Source organism: Diabrotica virgifera, chromosome 7 (genome assembly GCF_917563875.1).
Source record: "Diabrotica virgifera virgifera chromosome 7, PGI_DIABVI_V3a".
Classification (NCBI taxonomy): Eukaryota; Metazoa; Arthropoda; class Insecta; order Coleoptera; family Chrysomelidae; genus Diabrotica; species Diabrotica virgifera.
This window is the reverse complement of record NC_065449.1, coordinates 116,062,043-116,085,628: the sequence shown is the minus strand read 5'-3', so window position 1 is coordinate 116,085,628 and position 23,586 is coordinate 116,062,043. Positions and strand designations below refer to the sequence as shown.

At 34.0% G+C, this 23,586-nt stretch overlaps 1 protein-coding gene across 14 annotated transcripts in view; it reads right to left on the bottom strand.

Annotated features, from left to right (window-relative positions):
* Positions 1 to 23,586, bottom strand: part of LOC114328625 (uncharacterized) — an 895,031-nt gene that overhangs the window by 198,106 nt on the left and 673,339 nt on the right. For 13 of the 14 annotated variants that reach the window (XM_050655804.1, XM_028277517.2, XM_028277519.2 and 10 more), the window contains 5 exons: positions 19,572 to 19,773; positions 8,594 to 8,692; positions 6,842 to 6,975; positions 5,630 to 5,705; positions 3,275 to 3,310 (listed from right to left, as the gene is read on the bottom strand). In XM_050655804.1, coding sequence (XP_050511761.1) covers positions 3,275 to 3,310; positions 5,630 to 5,705; positions 6,842 to 6,975; positions 8,594 to 8,692; positions 19,572 to 19,773 — 547 coding nt within the window. The remainder of the gene's footprint in view (positions 1 to 3,274; positions 3,311 to 5,629; positions 5,706 to 6,841; positions 6,976 to 8,593; positions 8,693 to 19,571; positions 19,774 to 23,586) is intronic. The other variant, XM_028277520.2, reaches the window with a different exon arrangement.

Here is a 23,586-nt window from a genome sequence, read left to right as displayed (position 1 = left end):
GCAAATAATCAGAACCGATATAATTTGACTTAAACTTTCAAATCCGGTAAGCAGAATTGCTACTTTATTTTTTAGTCAAAAGTTATTCGGGTTCAAAAATTGCAATTTTTCGATTTTTTGAAAGTTCAACCGTGGTTATCTCGAAAACTATGCATTCTACGAAAAAACTTGTAGGAATATTTTTTGCTTAAAATGACCCAAAAAATACAAAAAGATGTTTTGTTTTGCGAGAAATCGCTGTTATGTAATTCCTCAAGTTCTTTGTCTATAACAATCTTATCGACATCCGGATCAACTGTTACCCAAAAAATTCGTATTCTACGGGTCAAAATATATAAAAAAAACTTGGGTAAGTCCATCTGAATTAAGGAGGCCGTTGTACCCCCCCTGGCGACAGGACTACTTTTAGTAACACAAACTAAATTCTTTTTCTATAATATATTTAAGACCAATACAAACCGAGATACGGTATGTTAAAGGTTAGCTTTTTTCGTCAAATGCATAATTTGAAATATTCAAAGCCAAATAACGGGAAAACTTTGCATTTTTCGAAGAAAACTTAAATTATCTTTTTTCAAGTATGCAATTAAATCTTTCAAAGAATAATAATAAAAAATTTCTAACCTGAAAATAGAGCGACTTATGATCAAAAAAAGGTCGGTACCTGTTTTCTCTACGAAAAATTCGGTGAAAATAACCCCCTAACTACCCTCCTAATCAAAAACTGGTCTTCACCTTTCTGTAATTCTTGTATATTTATATTGTCAATACACCCAAGAAGTTTGACCTATTTAAAAGGCCTAATTTTAGAAAAATTGGAGTTTAAAAATAAATTGATTTTTTGTAATTTCGTATTTTTCATTTTTTAATTCAAAATATCTCCGAAAATGCTGGAGATACGAAAAAAATGATAGATTATTAAATTAAAGACTTTTTAATAACTAAAATTATATTGTGCATATATTTTCATTATAGGTAATAGTAAGCGAGATATAGCTGTTTAAAACCTCTATTTACGAGCAAACACCGCCTCATTCGAACCCTTTAAACCCGCCCCAATTAAAAAGTAAGAGATCTAACGGAATTTCATTTACACAGTCTTATATTTCTTCAAAAATCCTACAAAATCATTTTCGAAAAAACCTTTTATCGCCAAAAATGAAGGAGCTATGTTTATAAAACGAATTTTTTTTCGAAATATTCGAATAGTCCGCTTATGGAACATTTTCAATGCATGTATAATACCACAGATCTGGTTCGTAGTTCGTATATTGGAAGATGACTTAAAAACTATCTGTATTTGTACTTCTACATATTTGTAAATTCGTATTTTTGTGTAAATAAATGTTTTTGTAGTTTATTAATTCTACTTTTTTTCTGTATATATCTATTAAATTATCTACTTATAAAAATTGTAATGTTCTTAAGAGTGGTTTTTAAGGGTTGAAATATTATGATATTATATCCTAAAGCATAAAACAATCATTATTTTTAGCGAATCAAAACCAAATTTTACCCTTATTAAAGTTTACAACGTTTTTATATAATTTTTGACAATAAGGGTAGTTTGCACCCCTAAAAATAATCGACGCCCTTCAGCATGTTATAGAATAAAAAGTACAGGGTGAGATGATCCTAATCCCAAATTTTTATGTAAATCGATGCAAGCCGAAATTATTCTTTTAGGATAAGTGATTTTTTATATATATAGCTCCAAGAAGGGTGGTTTTAAGGGTTGAAATAATATGATAGTATATCTTAAAGCATAAAACACTTATTATGAAAAATTATTATACATTAATATTGTGAAAACACTAATTAGAAACAAACGTTGACAATATTAAAGTTTAAAATGTTATTTTATAATTTTTTACAATTAGGGGTAGTTTTCACCCTTAAAAAACCAAAAGCGTACAACGGCTCAATATAGAAAATGAACTAGAGGGTGAAATGAGCCTAATCCCAAATTTTTGTACAAATCGATGCTGGACGAAAAAATTGCGAGGTTTTGCCATTTTTTCAGCTTCATTTCCTCGACTATATCTGGAGATGGCGGTCCAACTCTGAATCAAATAAAAACAAAAACTGCCTTTTCCTTCCTTTTTCAACTTTGGTGAAATAGTATCACCTTGTCTAATACCCTTACCAAGGGACATTTTTCAGTTTTTGTATCTTCATTAATTTTGATGTGGAATATAGCCTGTTCGTAAATATTTTTAATAAGTGTAGTGCGTCGTGTCTATTCCAGCATCCCTTAGGGCCGACAAAAGGAACAAGTTTCAATACTATTAAAAGTCTTATGAAAGTCAATGAATGACATATGTAACATGGGTACAACAATTTTAAAAACCGACTGTTTATTCATAAGTGAAAACTTACTTTTGAAAATATTTATTTTAATAAGTCTATATTTCTCAACGAATTTTTTCAATATGACGGATCTTCGCCAGATGAGTAGATTGTTTTTAATAGAATTTATAGAACTTATACGCTCTGAGCTTCGCTGGTGTCGCTCCTGGCGGATTACTAATTCAACTTTCACCGGTAATTTTTAAATTTATTATTTAATTGTTATCGCTTAATATTTACAACGCTAAAAAGTAATTAAATTGTAATAGATTTTTCTAAGATTTTGCTAATCAATTTGACGTTCTATTGATGAAATATTAATTTCTTACTTCGGATACTTTCACAATTATCGTGTAGATGGCGCTAAGAATTTATAATTACATATTACGGAACATTAAAAAAACGTAAATTCAATATTTAAAACGTAAGTATATTTAAGGTAAAAATATATACCACAGCTTTGACCAACTAATATTTTTTATAATTAATGTTTTTAATTTTAATTATAAATTAATCACTTTGACATTTATGTCAAATTTCCGGTAAACGTTTACAGACTTGCCACTACTGGCGCTCGCGAATTTATAAATATCCCCTCTACGTACGAGCTCACAGCGTATAGTTAAATACTAAGTTCGTTTCATATTCGTAAACTACTAAACAAAACTGAAGTGTTTGTGCAACTCGTGTTTGTCATTTTTGTTCGAACAGACTCGGTCGTCGAACAAAACTGTCGAGCAATAACGCAGTTTGTGGGTAAGTAAGTAATTAATTTGACATATCATTTTGATTACTTGGTCCTCTTTGGAAGACGTACATCGCTTTATTGTTTTTAGAACTTTATTATGAGGCGAAAAAATAAGTCTTAATAGGTTAGCACACAAGCACATGTAAAAGCATTGCGTATAATATACTATTTTAATACCTCTCTTCTGTTTATATCGTATTGTAACATATTCGTCTGTAAAAACAAAAAATGGGTGTTAACACAGTCTAGACATGGTTCTAGTGTACTTGTATTAAAATTAATAAAAGTATAGCAAAGTTTAATATTAGCAGTAACAATAGCAATATTAGTTGTCTTTTTCTAGTAATATTAGCTGAAGTAACCATATTTCAATTTATCACAGATAACCAGATGTTTTTGACTAGTTTTTCTGTATATCTACGAATACTTGGTGACGACTATCAATTAATTAAAAAACTTTACTAAACCTTTACCTTTATGACACAATAAAACATGTAGGTAGTCGTGCATATTGTAGTACCCAAGTAACAATAACAAGGAACCCCTTTAGTTACTGATGTATAGGCTTTAGATAATTACATTGTTAAATACAAGGTTTCTATGTAAAATCTGTATTCATTGAAAAGACAGAGGGTCTACATATATGTAGTATTGAATTTATGATTCCGAGCTTGTCACAACGCAGGAATACTGGGCGGTGAAGTGTTCATTCCCGACACGGTTAATCGAAACATTTTATAGGTGTAGGACTTATGACAATAAAATGGGAAAGAGACAAAAATGATAGCTTAAACGAGAAGAAGGTGAAGTCCACAAATAAAAACGTCTAGAGATCAAGCAGATAGGTGACTCCTGTTGCAGACTCTCTCTTCCTCTGCCTCAAACGGGATTCCCCAAATAGTCACTAACCGCAATCATAGTTCCAGTGAATTTTTAACATAGTAAGATAGCTTCCTCAGAACTTTCTGTTATCATTGGAGGGTTTTATGTCGGTTTGATACAAGAGTCCTAGGTCTTTCAGGACCACATAAAAGGTATCTTGGGTATTGGCAGAGAGCTTATGTGTAGTAAGTTAGAGGCTAGTAGGACCAAGAAAACTCAGATAGAAAGACCGGATCTTATCCTTATTTGCAGTTACAAAATGGACAGAAGTGTGTAGCGACGATCTACCTTAGACAGTAGAAAATATAAACAATAGAAAATAGAAAATAGTAGTTCGTCAAAAATATTGTACTGTGATTCAAAGAAACTATAAGATGCTGGAAGTTTACAAGTGTGTTCATTGCAAAAGTATGTAATAGCAACGTTGTATTACATTCTATTCCACAGCAACACAAACTTGTACTACTACATAAATATGTACATTGTTGTAAATGGTGTACCTACCAAAATGTTCTTTTGTGGTAACTATGTATTTGATAAAGTTAAAAAGGCTTATAGGCTATTCCACGAATATACGACTGTTTTGGATTATCGTGACAACGAATATTTTAGTGTGCAACATAAGAAGTACGAAAGTAAATGGCTCTAATAATTATTCCAATAAGCAACAATGTAATTTGCAATTTACTTTCGTTCTTCATATTTTGCACAGTAAAATATTCATTGTGGAAATAATCAAAAAACAGTCGTATAGTCGCGGAATAGGGTATAGTGAGCACATAATATATATAATATGACGAATGTTGCAGCTATTAGAAGAAATGTGTAAAAAAGATATAGAAACATAGAAATATAGTGTGAGATGGCCGTGTATGAATATTTGCTGCATATTTGCTTCAATTTTATACAAATTGGCCTGTTCAGCGAAGGCTCCTAATTGTCAAAGAATTTTCATGGAAAATTTGTTATATGAACCGCCAGAAGGTTACGTCAAGATATACGTGCTCTTCTCAGGTGACATGTGGTCAGGGGGTTAACCCTACTGAGGAAGAACAAAATAGAAACTTTCCTAAGCTTGGTGTTTGCCGATTATATAGAAAAGAAAAGATCCTCAGGTTGAATGAAGTGTTGCCATTTTCAGTCATTTACGTGCAAGAAGTATTCTGCTGTTGAGATGGGTTGCAATTATCGAAAGAATGATGAGAATGTTGATTCTGACTAAGAGTCAGATTCTTTTATAATATAATTTTTTTAAATTGTTATATTAGTTTAAAATCCATAATACGATAAAAGATATTTTTAATAAAACCTAATAATAATTCCCAACATATATTTAAAGAAAACATCATTTGCATCATTTACAAAAGACGTAAAATTTACGACACGCGACCGCTCATGAGAAATTAAAGGGCGCGCCCGCTGCAAGGTTAAAGCTACTTGTTACTTGGGTACCAAAAACATTTACGAGCTGACTTTTCGTGCAATGAAATGTCGACATATACATTGGATAAATTATTCATTACAAATGCATAATATAAACTTTTTGAAAATGTTTCAAAACAAATTTAAACATGCAACATACATATTTTATTTCATTTTTATTTCAATATCTTTTAACTTAATCTTAATGTTATTTTTAAGTATACTCACCATTATGAGGCTTCTGTTTGTGAATAGTGTCGTACATCCTTTTGTACCATTTTGATTGATTTTCGTCTTTTATTTCCTAAAACCATCACATAATTGAAAACGTGTTAAAATATTTGATTTTAAGTTGCATTTACATAAACTATATCCTGCAATGGACAAATATTTCCTCTTCCTTATCTATTATCTTTTTCTATTTCTATATTAATTGTGTAATTTATATAGGTTTAACGTATTTGCACATTTTTTGTAGATAAGCAAACATCATGGTCTTATACAATAGTATATAGAGTTTCACATTAGTTTTGGCTTTTATATTCTGATCAATTTTCATATTCTCTAATATTTTTAAAATTGTTTAATATTGCTACTCTTTATCAGTTCATTTTTAACTATATACATCAACAACAAGCCAAGAATACCAGAAATGCGCACAAAACAGAAAGAAACAATAAAATTGTGTGAACGACATAAGAAACATGGAATTTTAATATTAAAGAAAATAACAAGCAATTGGACTTCGTAAGTCTTAGTTTTTCACACAGCGTGAATGGAAGTAGAATCGGAAGTCGATAAACTTCCGGTCATAACTTTTTAACACATTGAACGCCACGCGAGTTGTATTTAACTCGCGCCTTGTTTGGCTCAGGCGCTTAGTGAGTTAAATATAATTCACATTAACATTGAGATTCTGCAGGTGGAGCCTGACGACACAAACAAAAAATGTTAGTGTGGCGGTTAATGTGTTAACCAGAAATGACATAAATACCAATAATAGTTTCAACTTTTTAACTGGAAGTCATAGAAAAACTGGAAGTATATTATTTGATCTCGACTTGCTAGGGCGCGTCGAATAATATATTGCCTGCACTATTTCGGCGCTTTCAAAATAGTACTTCCGGTTGCAGCTGTGGAACCGAAATTGTAAGATCCATTTTCTCACCTTTAATACTATCTTTGGGTTATAAGCTGTCATCCGACACCTCACTTCTGACTCTATTTTAATTTAATAATGGAGGAGTTGTGTTTACGGACGGACAGACAGACATAGATAATTCACGGTTTTCACATTTTATTGTTGTAGAATGGGTAAAAACAGTAATAAGACAAATAGAGACTACATCAGCAGCCAGAACATAGCATAAAAAAGTAAGTAAATATGTGTCATGTTAAAAATTTGATATTAAAAAAAAGTAAAAAAAATATAATACTTACAGATCTAAGAACCAGTGGAAGACCATCTTTGGTAACGGGACCAATTCCTTCGAATTTTCTAGGCCCTAAGTCTGTCATTTTTCGAGATCTTTCGTTTTCGGATTCGCTTGTATACTCGTGTTTAATTTGGTACACTAAAAAGTTTAAAATATTTTATCAAAATAGAAAATAAATGTATAAGTATAGGATTTATTGAAATTTTTTTATCTACATCATAAATGATGATGTATTAAGACATTTTTAAAATAATTATCAAACAAGATAGCAAGTACAGATACAAGATACATAGAATATTTATAAAAAATTTCATTGTCTCTAAAGTAGTGTTTTATAAGTTTTCTTTTTTCAATGCTCTGGAAATTGTTCCGCATACCTATATACTAAAATCAATCAATCAATAATGCCGTTTTACTTCTTATTCCCACAAAAAAGTACAAGATTTTCTTTTAGTAACATTTTGTTCTCCTTGGAACGTATTATCAGGAGGGTTCTCAATGACAATGACCAAATACTTATAGAAATAGCAACAAGCAACATTATGTTAATAATACTCATGAGTTTCAAGTGAATGATCACACTGCGAATGATCTAGCGCTCTATGGTTTAGGCTTTGACCAGAAAATAAAACATTAACGTAGTAGTTTAAAATTTCAAATGAATTTACTACTTAGACTAGAATATGCTGGTGAACTAGGTGACCGAATTGCATTCTCTTCACTGAGAATAAACTAGCAGACGATGGTTCAGGCTCTGTCCAGAAAACAAAAACGCTAAGGTAGTAGTTTAAAATTTTAAATGAATTTACTACTTACTTCTTCTTCTTCTTGTAGTGCTATCTCCTTTAGTGGAGGTTAGCGACTACTCTTGCAAATTTGTCTCTGTCCAATATCCTAAATAAAGATGTTGAATAAAGGCCAGTCCAGTATCTGATATTTCTAAGCCACGAAATCTGGCGCTTACTGGAACCCTGTTTTATGTGTCCCAGGTATCTAACTTTTCCAGAGGCGGATTTGAAGATTTGCCACCCCTGGGCTATCCACCATTGGCCGCCCCCTGAATTCTGCCACCTTGAGCTATAGCTCATTCAGTCCATATCAAAATCCAGCCCTTTAATAACTTTGATGATCTTTAGCAGCTCCCTATCTGTACCTATTCTCCTCACAACATTTTCTTTCGTGGTGTGGGGCTGTCCAAGGTATTTCAAGATTCTATAAAGCCAGAATGCAAAGGCTTCTAACTTATTCATCAGCGTTTCGTTGAGTGTCCAGGCCTCCGTTCCATACAAAAGTATCGCAGAAATGCAATGCAGAAAACGACATATAAGGCTACTGTTACAAATTAAGCTTTTCATTTTGATAAAGCCTTGTCGGGCCCCCTCTATTCCCGTCTTACTTCTTGTTTATAATCAAGTTGATTGTTGAACCAGTAGCCAAGATATTTGTATTGGTTTACGTATTCAAGCTGTTGGTGGTTCACATATATTGGAGGGGGAAATTTTTGTTTCTTTATATTTTCCACTACTTACTTAATTACTGAATTTATGACTGGAATATGCTAGTGACAGCAGACTATCAAACATTATTAAGGTACACAATGTATCTTTGTTGCCCTAAGTAAGGATAACACGGTTATCCTTACGTTGCTGGGATTCATTCGGAATAGTCCATTTTTCGTAGTATATATCATTTTCTGAGGAATACATGATAATAGACTAAAAATATATACACATCTATCCTATATGGAAATACTTACAAATTTCTCCAGGTCCAGCTATAGGAGGTCTCTCGTTTTTCAGCCTGTATTGTCTTGGTTCTTGATCAATATAGGATGCTCCTTTTGGAAGTTGACCTTCTAAAACAAAAAATAGGAACTCTATGAATGAAAGCAGCATAAATGATATACACACAATAAAAATTTTAAGCAGTAAAAGTGTTAAAAATAAAGTTAATTCGAAAGTGGATTTGCATGTGGAAACAAATTCTAACAATTATTTTACCATAATAAAGGAGTATTCAGTTACTAAGACACAACAGAAAGGGCCATGGAAAGAGCCATGTTAGGTATACGACTGTCAGATAGAAAGAGCAACGACTGGATAAGATCAAAAACAAAAGTCGAAGATATCACAACAAAAATTTCCAAACTGAAATGGAGCTTCGGAGGTCACACTGTTAGACAAATACACCAACGTTGGAACGCCACAATACAACATTGGATACTTTATAATGGTAGATAGATGTCCAAGAGGAAGGATAGATGAGTAGATAATATAAAACGCCGGAACATATTGGAAGCTCAGGTTAAGATAGCTGGAAGGAGTTGGGAGAGGCCTATGCCCATAAATTAACGATATGAAGCTAAGAAGAAGAAAGCAGTAGTATAATGAAGAAAGCATTGTTAAGTTTACTCAGAAGATTAGTAAAGAAATATCTTTCCTTATGATCACGCTTAATAAGGGACTCTAAGGGTAAGAACAGAACAAGTGGGTCCGGTGGAGGTGGAGGTGGAGGTCGCGGTCGATGCCGATATCCATGTAAAACAAACACATTGTGGTGAATGGCAGAGATCAGAGCAGGTAAGTGGCGGTGGAGGTTTAGCGCGATGCCATCCAGGAGGTTTACATCGATGCTTTTAAAAATAAAAAGAATTTGTTTTACATGGATGTCTACTGCGCGGCCTACAAGGATGCTTCCCTGTGATTGGTCCGTTCGAAGCCAAGTTGTCATTACCTGCGCTATCTGAGTTGATACTTTTTATATAATCCCTTTTTTGTATTCAGTTTATTTTTGAATTTTTAAAGTAATTAAATTCAGTAAATTTTTGAAATATGAAGGAGGATCTGATTATTTACAGCTGACATTTAATCACTATCATCACTTGACTGACACAACGTCGCCCAAGCACAGTCTTTTTGTCATTCAAATTTCATTAAACTACTTCACTTGATAGTGGTTCTAGCTCGGCTGACAGCGCAGGTGACCTCCTTGCTATGTGCTGTCGACATCGACCGCGACTTAACTAGTAGCATCCACCGCGACCTAAACCTCCACCTCGACCCACTTGTTCTGTTCTTACCCTTACTTCTAACAGGTACTTAATTGTTTTTATTAAACTGAGGGTTTCCCCGTGTGGGATGCGGGCCGCCCAAGTAGAATTCACCCACAGTATCTCCTGACTTGATCGTAGAAGGCGACTAATAGGAGCAGCATTCCGCTGTCCTCTTCCTTGAAATCCTGTCGACACCTAACCCTCAACGACCAAACCCCGATACCCACCTCCAACTCACCCCGCGTGAGATTGGAGTCCTTTTGCCCGTGGGTGAATGGCAAGGGCCGTCTGGACGTGGGGGAAGCGGGGCATGTATATGTCGCGCAACCTATCAAACTGCGTTCAGAACGTCCAAACCAGACACGCACTCCTATAATAAACACGCACTCGCACGAAGGAAATGTCGTTGCCACCTCCAGGACCACTACCCCCTGAGGCTTGTCTGGAAGCTACAGTCGGCAGCCCCGGCACCAGACTCGGGTGCGGAAGGCCAATAACCTACCCATCTTAAATTTTATATTATTACTGAAACTTTGGTAGAAACAAACCGGACGGATCAAATGTTGACGACTTTGGCATCACCGAAAACACGGACACGATTTGGTTGCTGGAATGTAAAAACACTGTATGAGATTTCTAAACTGGCTCAAGCAGTAAAAGAATTAAACAGATATAAATTAAGCTTTGTTGGTCTATCGGAAGTAAGATGGTTGGGCAATGGTGAACACCATACCCAAACAGGAGAACTTCTATTATATAGTGGTAAAGAAAATGGAAGTCACGAGAGCGGAGTGGGTCTTCTACTCAGTAAACAAGCCAAAAAAAGCCTCATTTCATGGAAACCCATTAATGACAGAATTATGACTGTCAGATTTTATACCAGATACCGTAAGATAACAGTTATTCAGTGCTATGCTCCTACGAACACATCTCTCCTCGAAGATAAAGACATTTTCTACGAACAACTAGAACAAACAACCCAACAAGTAAACAAAGGCGATATCCTAATAGTGATGGGCGATATGAACGCCAAAGTTGGAGAAGATAATATTAATTTAGAAACCGTAATGGGAAAACATGGCCTGGGAATGATGAATGAAAATGGAGAGCGCTTTACAAATTTTTGCTCCAATCACCGTTTAGTTATTGGTGGAACCATCTTCCCACATAAGAATATTCACAAGGTAACATGGACTGCCCCTGGTCATACCAGAGAAAACCAAATAGATCACATCGCCATATCAAAAAGATGGAGATCATCTCTTCTTGATGTACGAAATAAAAGAGGAGCAGACATCGCAAGTGACCACCATCTGTTAATTGGTACCATTAAAATCAAGATGGCAAAAAACAAAAACAAAATCACAAGAAACACCAACAGACCCACATATAACCTGAACAAATTAAAAACTCTTCCAGGAAAACACATGTTTAGGGAGGAGCTTCAAGTAAAAACAAGAGAACGTGAAGTAAATAGCTGGGAAGATTTGGCAAATGTTCTGACAGAAATAGCTGAAGACAAACTGGGTAAAAAAGAGAAAGATAGAAAGGAATGGATATCAGATGAAACTTGGAATCTTATCGAGGAAAGAAAACAACGAAAAAAAGATATCTTGCAAGCAAGAACTGTAGAAGGAAGAACGAACCGACAACAAGAATATGAAACACTAAATAAAGCATTTAAAAGGAATGCAAGAAGAGACAAAAGAAGGTGGGCTGAAGAACTGGCAAAACAAGCAGAAACAGCTGCACAACACAACAGGACTAGAGAGCTGTACCAAATTACCAGACGATTAACAAAAAATGGGCCCAACTGTTCGAACATTGTAAGATCCAAGACAGGTGAATTACTTACTACAACGGATGATCAAGTAGAGAGATGGAAAGAGCACTTTCAGGAGATGCTAGGCACGCCCAGGGATAACGCGGATGAAATTGTCGAAAACCCGCAGAATGTAGACTTGCATATATCTTGCGAGTCCCCTTCCAAAATGGAGATAATAACAGCTATCAAATCTCTGAGAAATAACAGGTCCCCGGGAATCGATAACATTGCTGCCGAACTACTTAAAACTGACCCGCATCTAACCGCTGAACTTTTGCTCCCCATAATCCGAGAGGTGTGGGAAACAAACCGCATTCCAGCGGGCTGGAAAAAAGGTAATATTATTAAGCTTCCAAAAAAGGGCAACCTCACACTGTGCAAAAATTGGAGACGAATAACCTTGCTTACCGTCATAAATAAAATTTTTACGATCATCATACATAAAAGATTAACAAACAAGGTTGAATTTCGAGCGAATCAAGCAGGTTTTAGACCAGAATCTTCCTGCATAGATCACATTAATACAGTGAGGGTAATAATGGAACAATCGGTTGACTGGAACACACCTCTATACATGGTCTTTGTCGATTTCGAACGTGCCTTTGACAGCCTGTCTCATGCTGCTATATGGAAAATTTTAGAGCTAAGAACCATTCCTCATAAAATAATTTCCATTATAAAGTCACTGTACACTGAGGCGACGTGCAGCGTGACACACAATGGGGTCAACAGTGACGAATTTGACGTACTTACTGGAGTCAGACAGGGATGTGTGCTTTCTCCGTTTCTGTTTAACATAGCTCTGGACTATGTTCTCTCCAAACTAGACTTCGACACAAAAGGGATACAATGGACGTTAACCACACGCCTAAGTGATCTGGAATACGCCGACGATATCTGCCTGTTAGGACAAAGGTTCCAGGATGTGGCCGACCAATTGGAAACACTATCCACTGAGGCCAATAAAATAGGTTTAAAAATCAATATTGGTAAAACCAAGTCGATGAGAATAAATGCAAGGAACAACACGCTATTTAATATCGACAACAAGCAGATTGAAAATGTGGAGAACTTCACGTACCTTGGAAGTGTCATAACAGAAAGCGGAGGTACAGAAGACGATATTCGTATGAGGATACGAAAAGCTCAACAAGCTTTCAGCATTCTTAACCCTGTTTGGAGGTCTGGAGAATATACTACAAGGACAAAGATCCGAATATTCCAGTCAAATGTTATGTCTGTTCTACTCTATGGATGTGAAACCTGGAAAGTGACAAAATACCTTACAGACAAATTGCAGGTCTTTGTTAACAAATGTCTACGAAGAATTGTTCGTATTTTCTGGCCAAACACCATCAGAAACGAAGATCTGCTACACCTGACCCAACAAAAGAGGGTAGAAAATGAAATAAAATACAGAAAGTGGGGGTGGATAGGTCACACACTCCGAAAAGATAGTTCCAGTATTGCAAAAAATGCCCTAGAGTGGAATCCCCAAGGAAAGAGAAAAAGAGGTCGCCCAGCACAAACTTGGAGAAGATCCATCATGGACGAGATAAGAAGTCAAGGAAAGTCTTGGAATGAGGTGAAGGCCCTAGCGCAAAATAGAACCCGATGGCGCGTTTTCACTGAAGCTCTATGCTCCACTTAGGAGTTCAAGAACATTGTATATAAACTGAGGGTTATATAGTGTGAAAGTTTGCGGTTTGAGGTTTGAAACCTCAAAATATTCCCGTTTATCTACCCGTTATCTGTTTACGCTGAAACAGATCGATTTTAAAATTAGTTTTACTTTTATTTTGGAAAAGTGCAACTATGATGACCTTAAATTGAAGGAAGGAGAGTCCTTCTTTACATCATTTATACATGTCAATTTATCGTATGAATCAATCATTATAACTGTATTAAACATATCAGCCTTTTAATTACCAAATATATTCACGAATAAAAGAAAAAAAGTTGAAAACAAACGTTACTATTTTATGTAAAAGAAAATTAAAAAAATACGCACACTACTGACGGATATTTAATAAAGAGCACCCAAGATATATTAACAGAATGCAACAGATATATCAAGGAATTGTTTGAAAATGATAGACTTGGCTTAAGAAAATTTTAAAATTTAAAGTGCCATATAACTAAAAGCAAAAATCAGTCCCGAATTTCATAACATTTACACTGGAATTTTAATACTTTTAAATGAGGATAACATCGATCTGCTTGTTTTGGGTGTTTAATACAATGTATGACACAGGAAAAATATTAGACTAATCCGTAATTTGTGCCGTCCGGCACAAAAAGACGGACAGTGTTTAAAAAATCACAAATTTTTATTCAAAAACGAATTGATTGACGGATTCGGGTTACAATGAAATAGCATTTGTCATAATTGAGTGTGAAAAATCACATCAGTCATTAGGTGACCATTTTTGCCGATGCATTGCTGGAGGTGTTCTTGAAAGTTCGCGTAGAATCTCCAACATCATTCTCCCAACTTGGCGACTTCCACGCGAATTGCCTACTTTATATCGTCCAAAGTTCAGGGGTTTTGCTCATATACACGAGCCTTTAGGTATTCCCATAGAAAATAATCGCAGATTGATAGATTTGGGGACCGCGGAGGCGGTCAATGCGCGGAGGCGGATAACAATGAACATCACCAAACCTGGAAATAAGGCTACCACTGAAGGTAGGCGGTCACCACATCCTATTGGAGCCACACACGTAGGAATGGAACTCGTTGTCGTAATTTAAGTGAAAAGAAGTTGGTGATTATTTTACCATAGCGTTCCAAGTTCACGTAATAGCATTGCCATCACTGTTTTCGAAGACGAAGAAGTAAGGACCGATGATGCAAATTTGCGATACAGCGCACCAAACCGTTATTTTTGGGGTGAGTAACGGTGTTTCGTATAATTGTAGCAGATTTTCATTATTCCAATAACCAAAAACTCTGCTGGTTAACCATTCCATTAAGTTCAAATTGAGCTTCATCACTCACACGAACAAAATGAGGTACCCATTTTGGTCGATAATTGCTTTCATCCCACGTGCGAAGTGTATTCGTTGTATGTAATCTCCAGGCTGTAACTGTTGCAAAATGACCAATAGTGTTGATTAGTAAAAACATCCGTCCTTTTGCCAGACCTTGTATGAAGCCAAAATTATTACGATCAACAAATATAATCTTTCTCTGTTTTGTCGGTTTTAGTCATTCAGTGTCACCCTACAAGACATTGGATTGGATGGAAAATATTTGAGACAAAAATTAATCTAGAAAAAAATGACCAAAATTAGACAGCGGGGTGTGCGACAAGGGTGCTTGTTGTCGTCCATATTGTTTAACTCGTATTCCGAGCTCTTATTTAAAATGGTTTTTAAAAAAATTAACAAAGGGGTAACAATGAGCTTTGTGTTTAAATAGCCAGAATTTTATATGCAGACAACACGTAATCTAGCAGTCGGTTAACAGTCTGTAAACATTCAAAATAAGTAAGTATGTATGCAGTAATACTCATAAGTAAATAGTCACAAAAAGTAAATAAGCACAGTCAGTTTATAGGCTCTATTAATGAAAAAAAAAATCTAAATAATGGTAACTTAGAGAAAATAGAATGTACCCCTAGTATTTACAGTTAATAATGACGTGTTAGAATAGGGCAATCCATACACATACATACTTGAGCCATTGGATAGATAGCCAACTTGAAAAAGAAATAACGTCGCCTAAGCCAGGCCTACAAGCTTACAAGCCATTCTAGAAGCTTACAAGCCATCCTGAAAGGAAAAATATTTGAAAAGCGAGGCCCAGGAAGGAGAAGAACATCCTGGTTAAAGAACCTCAGAACCTGGTTCAACAAAACATCTGTGCAGCTTTTCCGCGTTGCTGCAGATAAAGTGAAGATTGCCAGATGATCGCCAACATCCGTTGTGTTGTCCACCTTGCATATCCGTCGTATATCTGCACTTCTAGCTCTATTACATAGTGTCTTACCATCGATTCTTCGAAGGGCTTTCTAGTATTCTTTTTATCCTTTCTGTATTACGTCGTGTTTCTGCCGTGTATGTCATTATTGGTCTGATGACTGTTTTGTAAATTCTGCCTGTCACTTCTTTTCTGATATTTTTATTTCTCTATATTGTTTCATTAAGGCAACCTGCGGCTCTGTTTGCTTTGTTCACTTGATCTTTCACTTCTGTTAGCAATATAGTTAGGGCTTACAATACCGAGCCAAAATCTCAATACCGGTATTTGGTATTTAAAATTTCAAATACCGGGATCCCGGTATTAAAACCGGTATTATGAATAAAAAATATCCACGTTATATTTATACCATCCTCAGTTGTTATATCGACTTCATATTAAATAATACGGCTTTTCATTCACAGTCATTTGTTTCGAGCTTCTGTCATATGTCATATAATCCGTGTATATTAATATTATACACAGATTATACAACATATGACAGAAGCTCGAAACAAATGAGAATCGATGAAAAGCCCTATATATGAAACCTTTTAAATTTTGTTTTCAAATGAGAAGATGTTGTTTATAATATTACATAGAGAGTAGGAGTAGATAGATACAAAAAAGGTGCAAATAGAAAAACTATATATTTGATTCTAGGATAAATTTTGCATATAGTACTTTTACTTTTGAAATTTTCTATTTTTAAATTAATTTAACTTTAAAATATATTGATACAAAGATTAACTTACTCTGACATATATTCAATATAGACTACTCTGTGTTTAGACTGCTATATATTTTCAATTATTATAAATAATTTAGAAAATAAGTGAGCCTAATTTATACACCACAATACACAAAAAAAATGAAAACTAGATCTAAAAATGTAAAAGCAATTCTGATTATCTTACGGCTTATTTATAAAATAAAGTAGTCTAATTTTAAAAATTTAAGAATTTTTATATAACTCATTTTATGTATTTGTATAGACGAGATTTAATAATTTGGTCGTAGAAACTGATATAACCCTTCGCGTGAAATTCACGCTTTTAGAAAGCGCTATACTTGACTTGTATATGTAATAAGCGTGTTTAATAAATATTTTTTACAATGATATTGGTTGTTTATCTTCAAAAATAATTTCTTGTAATAGCAAAAAATATTTTAGAAGAAAGTTTATTGTGCATCAATTCACTTTTCATAAATTAAGCTAATACCGAAATACCGGTATTTTTATTATAAATACCGGTATCGAATACCGGACAAAAATCGTCCGGGATTCCGGTATTCGGGATCCCGGAATCCCGGTATTGTAAGCTCTAAATATAGTGTTATGCCTAGATATTTAAACTTAATGACTTGTTCGATTTATCTGACCCTCCAGTTCTATGTAATTTACATCTTATTAAATTTGCTATTATAACCATGCATTTGGTCTGTTTTGGGGAAATTAACATGTCACATTTTCTAGCGGTTATATTAAATTTTTGCAGCATACGTTGTAGATGTAGATCATCTTCACTTTGAGATATTCGTATTGCGTCGTCTGTATATAGTCCAGGAACCGATGCTTTTCACCTCGCAATTTTTACAGAATATATCGATTTGCTTGAAAATTTGAGAATAAGTAGTGGATAGTCCAATAATCAAAATCAATATGATTCCGAAAGACGCTTTTACCATGGGGGTGGTTTCCACCAAATTTTTTATTATATTTTGACAAAAATATAGTTGAGCAAAAATATAGTTGATAAAAACGTTCATTCTAAGCAAAAAATGTTCTATACATTTTTTTGATAAAGTTAATATATAGTTTTCGATTTAATCGCTATCGAATGTGTTAGTTTTATATCGAAAAAAATCAATGTTTTTCGATATACTCCTTTACGATTCACTCAATTTTTGACGAAAAAAAAATTTTTTTCAAACCATGTTCTTGGGAATTAAATAACCTACAATTTTGTATTTAAACATTTTTTCGTATCTCTGATGCTAATCTTTCCATTCTGAAGGAAATGGCATTTTTTACCAAACTACAAAAATTCGTTATTCGCTTTTAACTCCAGTTTTTTAAAAACTGATCATTCTAAGCCAGTCAAATTTCTAGAATCTATTAATAATACATAAATAAAGAAGAATGAATAAGGTCAATGACTAAAAACACCGCTAACTTACATTATTAGAGGATTTCTCCCTTTTTTTTTTCAAAAAAATATATTGATTTTTTAACCGTAACATTTTATTTTTTACTTTAGAAAGTTTGGCAAAAAAGAATTTTGTAGGTTTTTACAAGATCTATACGACTATTAATATTAAATCTTTTTAAAATCATCATTTGCAAAAAGAGGTGACTTTGAAAGGGTTGGTAAAGGTGGTTTTTGCATGTTATAACAAGTTTTTATCATCAATAGCTCACTAAATAATAAAAAATTTCCACCCCCGGGATGGGGTCGCAACCACCCAATGATAAAGGCGCCTTTCGGCATCATATATATTTTGATCCTTGGACTATCCACTACTTATTTTCAAATTTTTAAGCAAATCGATCCATTCTGTAAAAATTGCGAGGTTTTGTCCTATTTTAAGCTTCATTACTTGGAACTAATAGCAGATTATTTTAAGTTATTTTTCTCCCATCTGGTATCCTTTTTTAGTTCTTACTTTTTTATTACTTCATCCACGATCAGGTTCAACAATAGATGACTCAGGGAGTTTCCCTGTCTTATCCCATTGCCAGCTTCAATTGGGTCAGTTAGTTCTTCATCTACTTTTATTGTGTTGTTTTTGTAGATATTTTCGATTGTTCTAATTAATGCCTAGAGGTACCTCTAGGCCTAATGCCTCTTTTGCATACAATAAATGGATAACGTGATTTAATGTGAACCTGTCGAATGCCTTCTTAGGGTCCACGAAATATAAGTATGCCGGTTTGTTGTATTCTAATGATTTCTCTTGAACCGGCCTCATTATAAATATAGCGTCGGTGCATAATCTTTCCAATCTAAAACCTTGTTGTTCTTCGGCTGTTGTTATAATTTTATTCAGTTTTTTCGTTATCACTTTGGTCTTTAATTTTAGTGTTGTGTTTAATTAATTAATTCCTGTGTAATTCCCCATGTCCGATTTGGCTCCCTTTTTGAAGGGAGATATTAGGATGCTTGATATGTATTTTTGTAATATTGTGTTTTGTTCTATTATTTTTTGGATGAGTTTTAATAGTTGTTTGGTCAGATCTTGTCCTCCGTAATTTAGGAGTTTATTCGATATTCCGTCCCCTCCTGGTGATTTTCTATTTTCTAATTTCCTTAATGGTACCTTTACCTGCTTCTTAAATGCTTATTTTTTCGTTTGTTGTCACTTCAGGTGTTGGTTGTTCATTATCGTCACCTTTAGCAAATAGAGATCGAAAATAGTCTGGCCAAATTTCTCTCTGAATGTGTCATGTTTTTATTAGTTCGTTCATCTCTTTCTTTGTACTCTGGTCATTCTCCATATTTCCTTTTATGTTCCATAGAAATCGTGTTCCATCTGTTTTGAGAAGCTCTCCCAGTGTCCCCATTTTATTTGTCTGACTAAAGTGTTCGTTTCGTTTCTGATTCGTTTATAGTGGTTGTATGCCTATTGTGTTTGATTTGTTCTGTATTGTAAAAAGGCTTTCTTAAAAAAATATTTATTGATGACCTAAATTAAAGGCATGTATGAACATGTATGTAATGTATGTATGATTACGTAAGGTAACAATGAAAAATCAATGAAATATAGATAATTTCTCCAATATAAAGGCGGAAAAAGAGTAAAAGAAAAAAGCTTTCCGAGATCTTTATCGATCAGTTCTATTGCCTAAAACAAAATTTCACATATCGAATAATTTATTCATATACACTTACCTCTAGCTTTCTGAAGAAGCGTGATAGTAGGGTTTTGTGCTTTAGGAAGACGTGAAGTACTGGAAAATTCTGAAAAACCTGTAGCGGGAGTTGATCGACTTGTAGGCAGCCTTCGGTCTACAGTGGGTCCTGATCCTGTATCGCTACTATAATCTTGGTTTTTCCAAGGAGGTGCCTGAACTTGTGTTTTTGATCCCAAGTTCTAAAATGTTTAAATGAATATTTAAAATATGAACTACTCAGTTATTGTTTATATGTGAAATTTATTTATATTTTAACTACAATAAATTTATATAGAAATATTTGCCGCTGATGGCTATATCTAACTATCTAACTACCAGGCAGAACCCGATTTAAGGCAGTGGGGGCTCCTGGGCCGAATTGGTGTAGGGGCCCTACCTCCTACCATTAACTACCTTTATAAATATAATTTTAAATAATAAAAAGTACCAGGGCTGTAACTTGTTACAGTAAAATATTCAAAAATGAAGAAGCTCCTACGCTTCTTTATTTTATAGTTGTCATACATTTATGTCGAGTTCCTGCACCTCCTGCTAATATCTGTTTAAATGAACCTCTTATGTTTGGGGCTTTGTGAGGGCCCCCGAAATGTGGGGGCCCCGGGCAGCTGCCCAGCCTGCGCCCCCTTAAATCCGGCCCTGCCACCAGGCTACCAACTTTTAAAATGACAACATTTTTAGTTTTATCTACCTAAATATAGTTAAGACAAATATACCCATTAAAAAAACTTTAAAAGGGTATTGTTAGTATTTTTCTCATGGTTTCTTTTGACGAATTTACTAGAGCATGCTCAATTGATTACATGAAATCAAGTTTAACCTAAAAAGACCTTTCAGAAAAAGTAATAATAATATACAAAGTTATTCTCTGAAAATACAACCACATCCAATCATGATAGTACAATTTTCTTGTTACTAATTTCATTGTGAATCATGAGAAAAACTAGAAAAACGACATTATCGCTACATAGTAAGCATTCGGTATAGCATTTATGTTTTTTCTCAATAATTATTCTTATCATTTTCTTTCTAATGATATTTTTCCATAAGTTTCTATTTTGGGTCATACCAATATCAATCCCCTTTGGCGACATGTCCTACCTAAGCCTCTCCCCCAGGTCCTCGTACCGTATCTCTTCCAGGAACTAACAGATCAGCGGTCCCTCGTAATGTACATGCATCTTCATATATTTCCCCGTTACACTTTAATACCTATTCTAGGTACTTTAATACCTATTTTGGCACTTAAAAACAATCACTTTTCACAATCATTTTCACCATCCAAAGTGATTTTCTTTTTGTAGTAACTTCAAATTTAAACGAATATTCCAAATTCTCTGTTTTTGTGCTATTAAGATTTAAACCTATTTTTGCAAGATCTTCTATCCACTGTTCCAGCTTTTGTTTTAAATTATTTTCAATATTTTCTACTAGCACATCATCAGAATATAGGTCTTAGGCCCACATACAGTGCTAGTCAAAAGTCCGTACCCCCCCTCGTATCTTTTGAACGGTTATACCTATAATAGTGAAATTTGGAGGGAGGAAATAAACGGACGTAAGCTTCTTAACTAGTCATGACAGGTGACGTAATAGTGACATATGACGTTGCAGAGCCACTGTGACCAATAATTTTAAATGGGACCCCATGGCAAGTGATACTTCGTTTGAAAGGTATTCAAAATACCTATTCAGTTATACTAATTTTTTTGGGTTTTAGTTGATTTGAATTTTGGTGAATAAATTAAATGAATATAATATTTTAGTTTCGCATTTAATTAATAAAAATTCAACTGTCCGCCTATGGTTTTTTTGTCAAAAAGTTTGATGTTTTTCAAATTTCTAGTAGTTTTTATGTCAACGTCAACCTTTTGGACAAGTAATTATGTGAGGAATTTTGAATTTTTATTAATTAAATGCGAAACTCCAATTTTATATTTATTTCATTTATTCATCAAAATTAGCTTAAACTCAAAATTAGTATAACTGAATAGGTATTTTGAATACCTTTCAAACGAGGTATCACTTGCCATAAGGTCCCATTTAAAATTATCGGTCACAGTGGCTCTGTAACGTCATTTGTCACTATTACGTCACCTGTCATGACTAGTTAAGAAGCTTACGTCCGTTTATTTCCTCTCTCCAAATTTCACTATTATAGGTATAACCCTTCAAAAGATACGAGGGGGGGGTACGGACTTTTGACTAGCACTGTATAAAATTATTATTTATAACCACACCGTTGAAACTTTTTGTACTTGTTATTTTGGTGGAGTCGGACAAATTTGGAGCTTAGCGCATTATGGCAGAGGGGCGTTTGTCTGTCAAACGGTCACGAAGTTGTCAATTTTATGCAAGAAAAAAATTTATAACCACATTGGTCATTTTATTTTAATTGGTTTAATTGGTTTTTATATTGGTTTTTATCATATAAACAGCGAAAACAATTTTGTAGGACAAAAATATTGGGGCATATGACGCGTCGGACACGCTAAATATGTCAAATTTATGAAAATAATAAATTTATTACCACATGGATAATTTTAACGGTATCTACCATAAAACCTTTTTACAATAATGTGTTATGGTAACCTTGTCGGACAATTTTCACGGGGCATATGCGGAGTCGGGTTCACATGCGCCGAAGATGTCAATTTCCTGGAATTTTTTTATTTATTACCACAGATGTTATTTTTATTTTGTACTGTTTTTTACATGTGTAATGCATATTGGATCACTTGTCGGACAAAAATAATGGGGCGTTTTGGTACAATTTAAAAAAAAGTAATTTTTATACATTTTTGACTTCATATTATATTACGTATTTTTCGGCTCATATTACCCGTATGCGCGCCAATGGTGAAAATTTTGGGTACAGCTCTACGTCATGCCCATTTAAATGTTGTACTTAGAGTGTGTACCAATTTTCAACTAAATCGATTCAAAAATAACCGAGAAGAACTGTTGTAAATATTTTTTTGATAATAACTCCTCGTCGACAGCCTAAAAGAATTAAGTTTTCTGTTCGTTTGCCCCAACATTTTTGTCAGACAATTACATTTTTTGTTTAAGAATATAATTACTTGTAACTTACTACTTTTGTCGGAAAAATGATTGTAAATATAAGGGATGCATAAACCCAGCATAGTTTAAAAGTATAGTTTATTAATAAAAATTAAATTTTTTGTACGACTTTCGGGTACGAGGAACTGTTTTAAAGTTTTTTTTGACAATACCTCTTCGTCGATAGCCTCAAAGAATTAAGCTTTCTGTTCGTTTGCCCCAATATTTTTGTTAGACAATTACATTTTATGTTTAAGAATATAATTACTTGTAACCTACTAATTTTGTCGGAAAAATGGTTGTGAAAATAAGGGATGCACGAACCCAGCATAGTTTATAAGTATAGTTTACTAATAAAAATTAAATTTTATGTCCGACTGTCGATTTGCCCCAATATTTTTGTCCGACACTTAGATTTTTTGATTTAGAATATAATTACTTATAACCTCCTACTTTTGTCTGATTTTTTTTAATTCGAGAAAAAAAAATACAGAGAGATGTTTGTCATTGTTCAAGGAGCATGCACACACATTTCCAGATCACAATTTTTCCAAAATTTTTCCCGTTGTCAGAAAAAATTTGTGGAAAATTTTGGGTACAGATCTATGTCATGCTCTTTTAAATGTTGTACTTAGTGTGTGTACCAATTTTCAGCTAAATCGATTCAAACATAACCAAGAAAAACTGTATTAAATTTTTTTTGACAATTCCTCTTCGTCGATAGCCTAAAAGAATTAAGTTTTCTGTCCGTTTACCCCAACATTTTTGTCAGACAATTACATTTTTTGTTTAAGAATATAATTACTTGTAAACTACTACTTTTGTCGGAAAAATAGTTGTGAAGATAAGGGATGCACGAACCCAGCATAGTTTAAAAGTATAGTTTACTAATAAAAATAAATTTTTTGTCCGACTGTCGATTTGCCCCAATA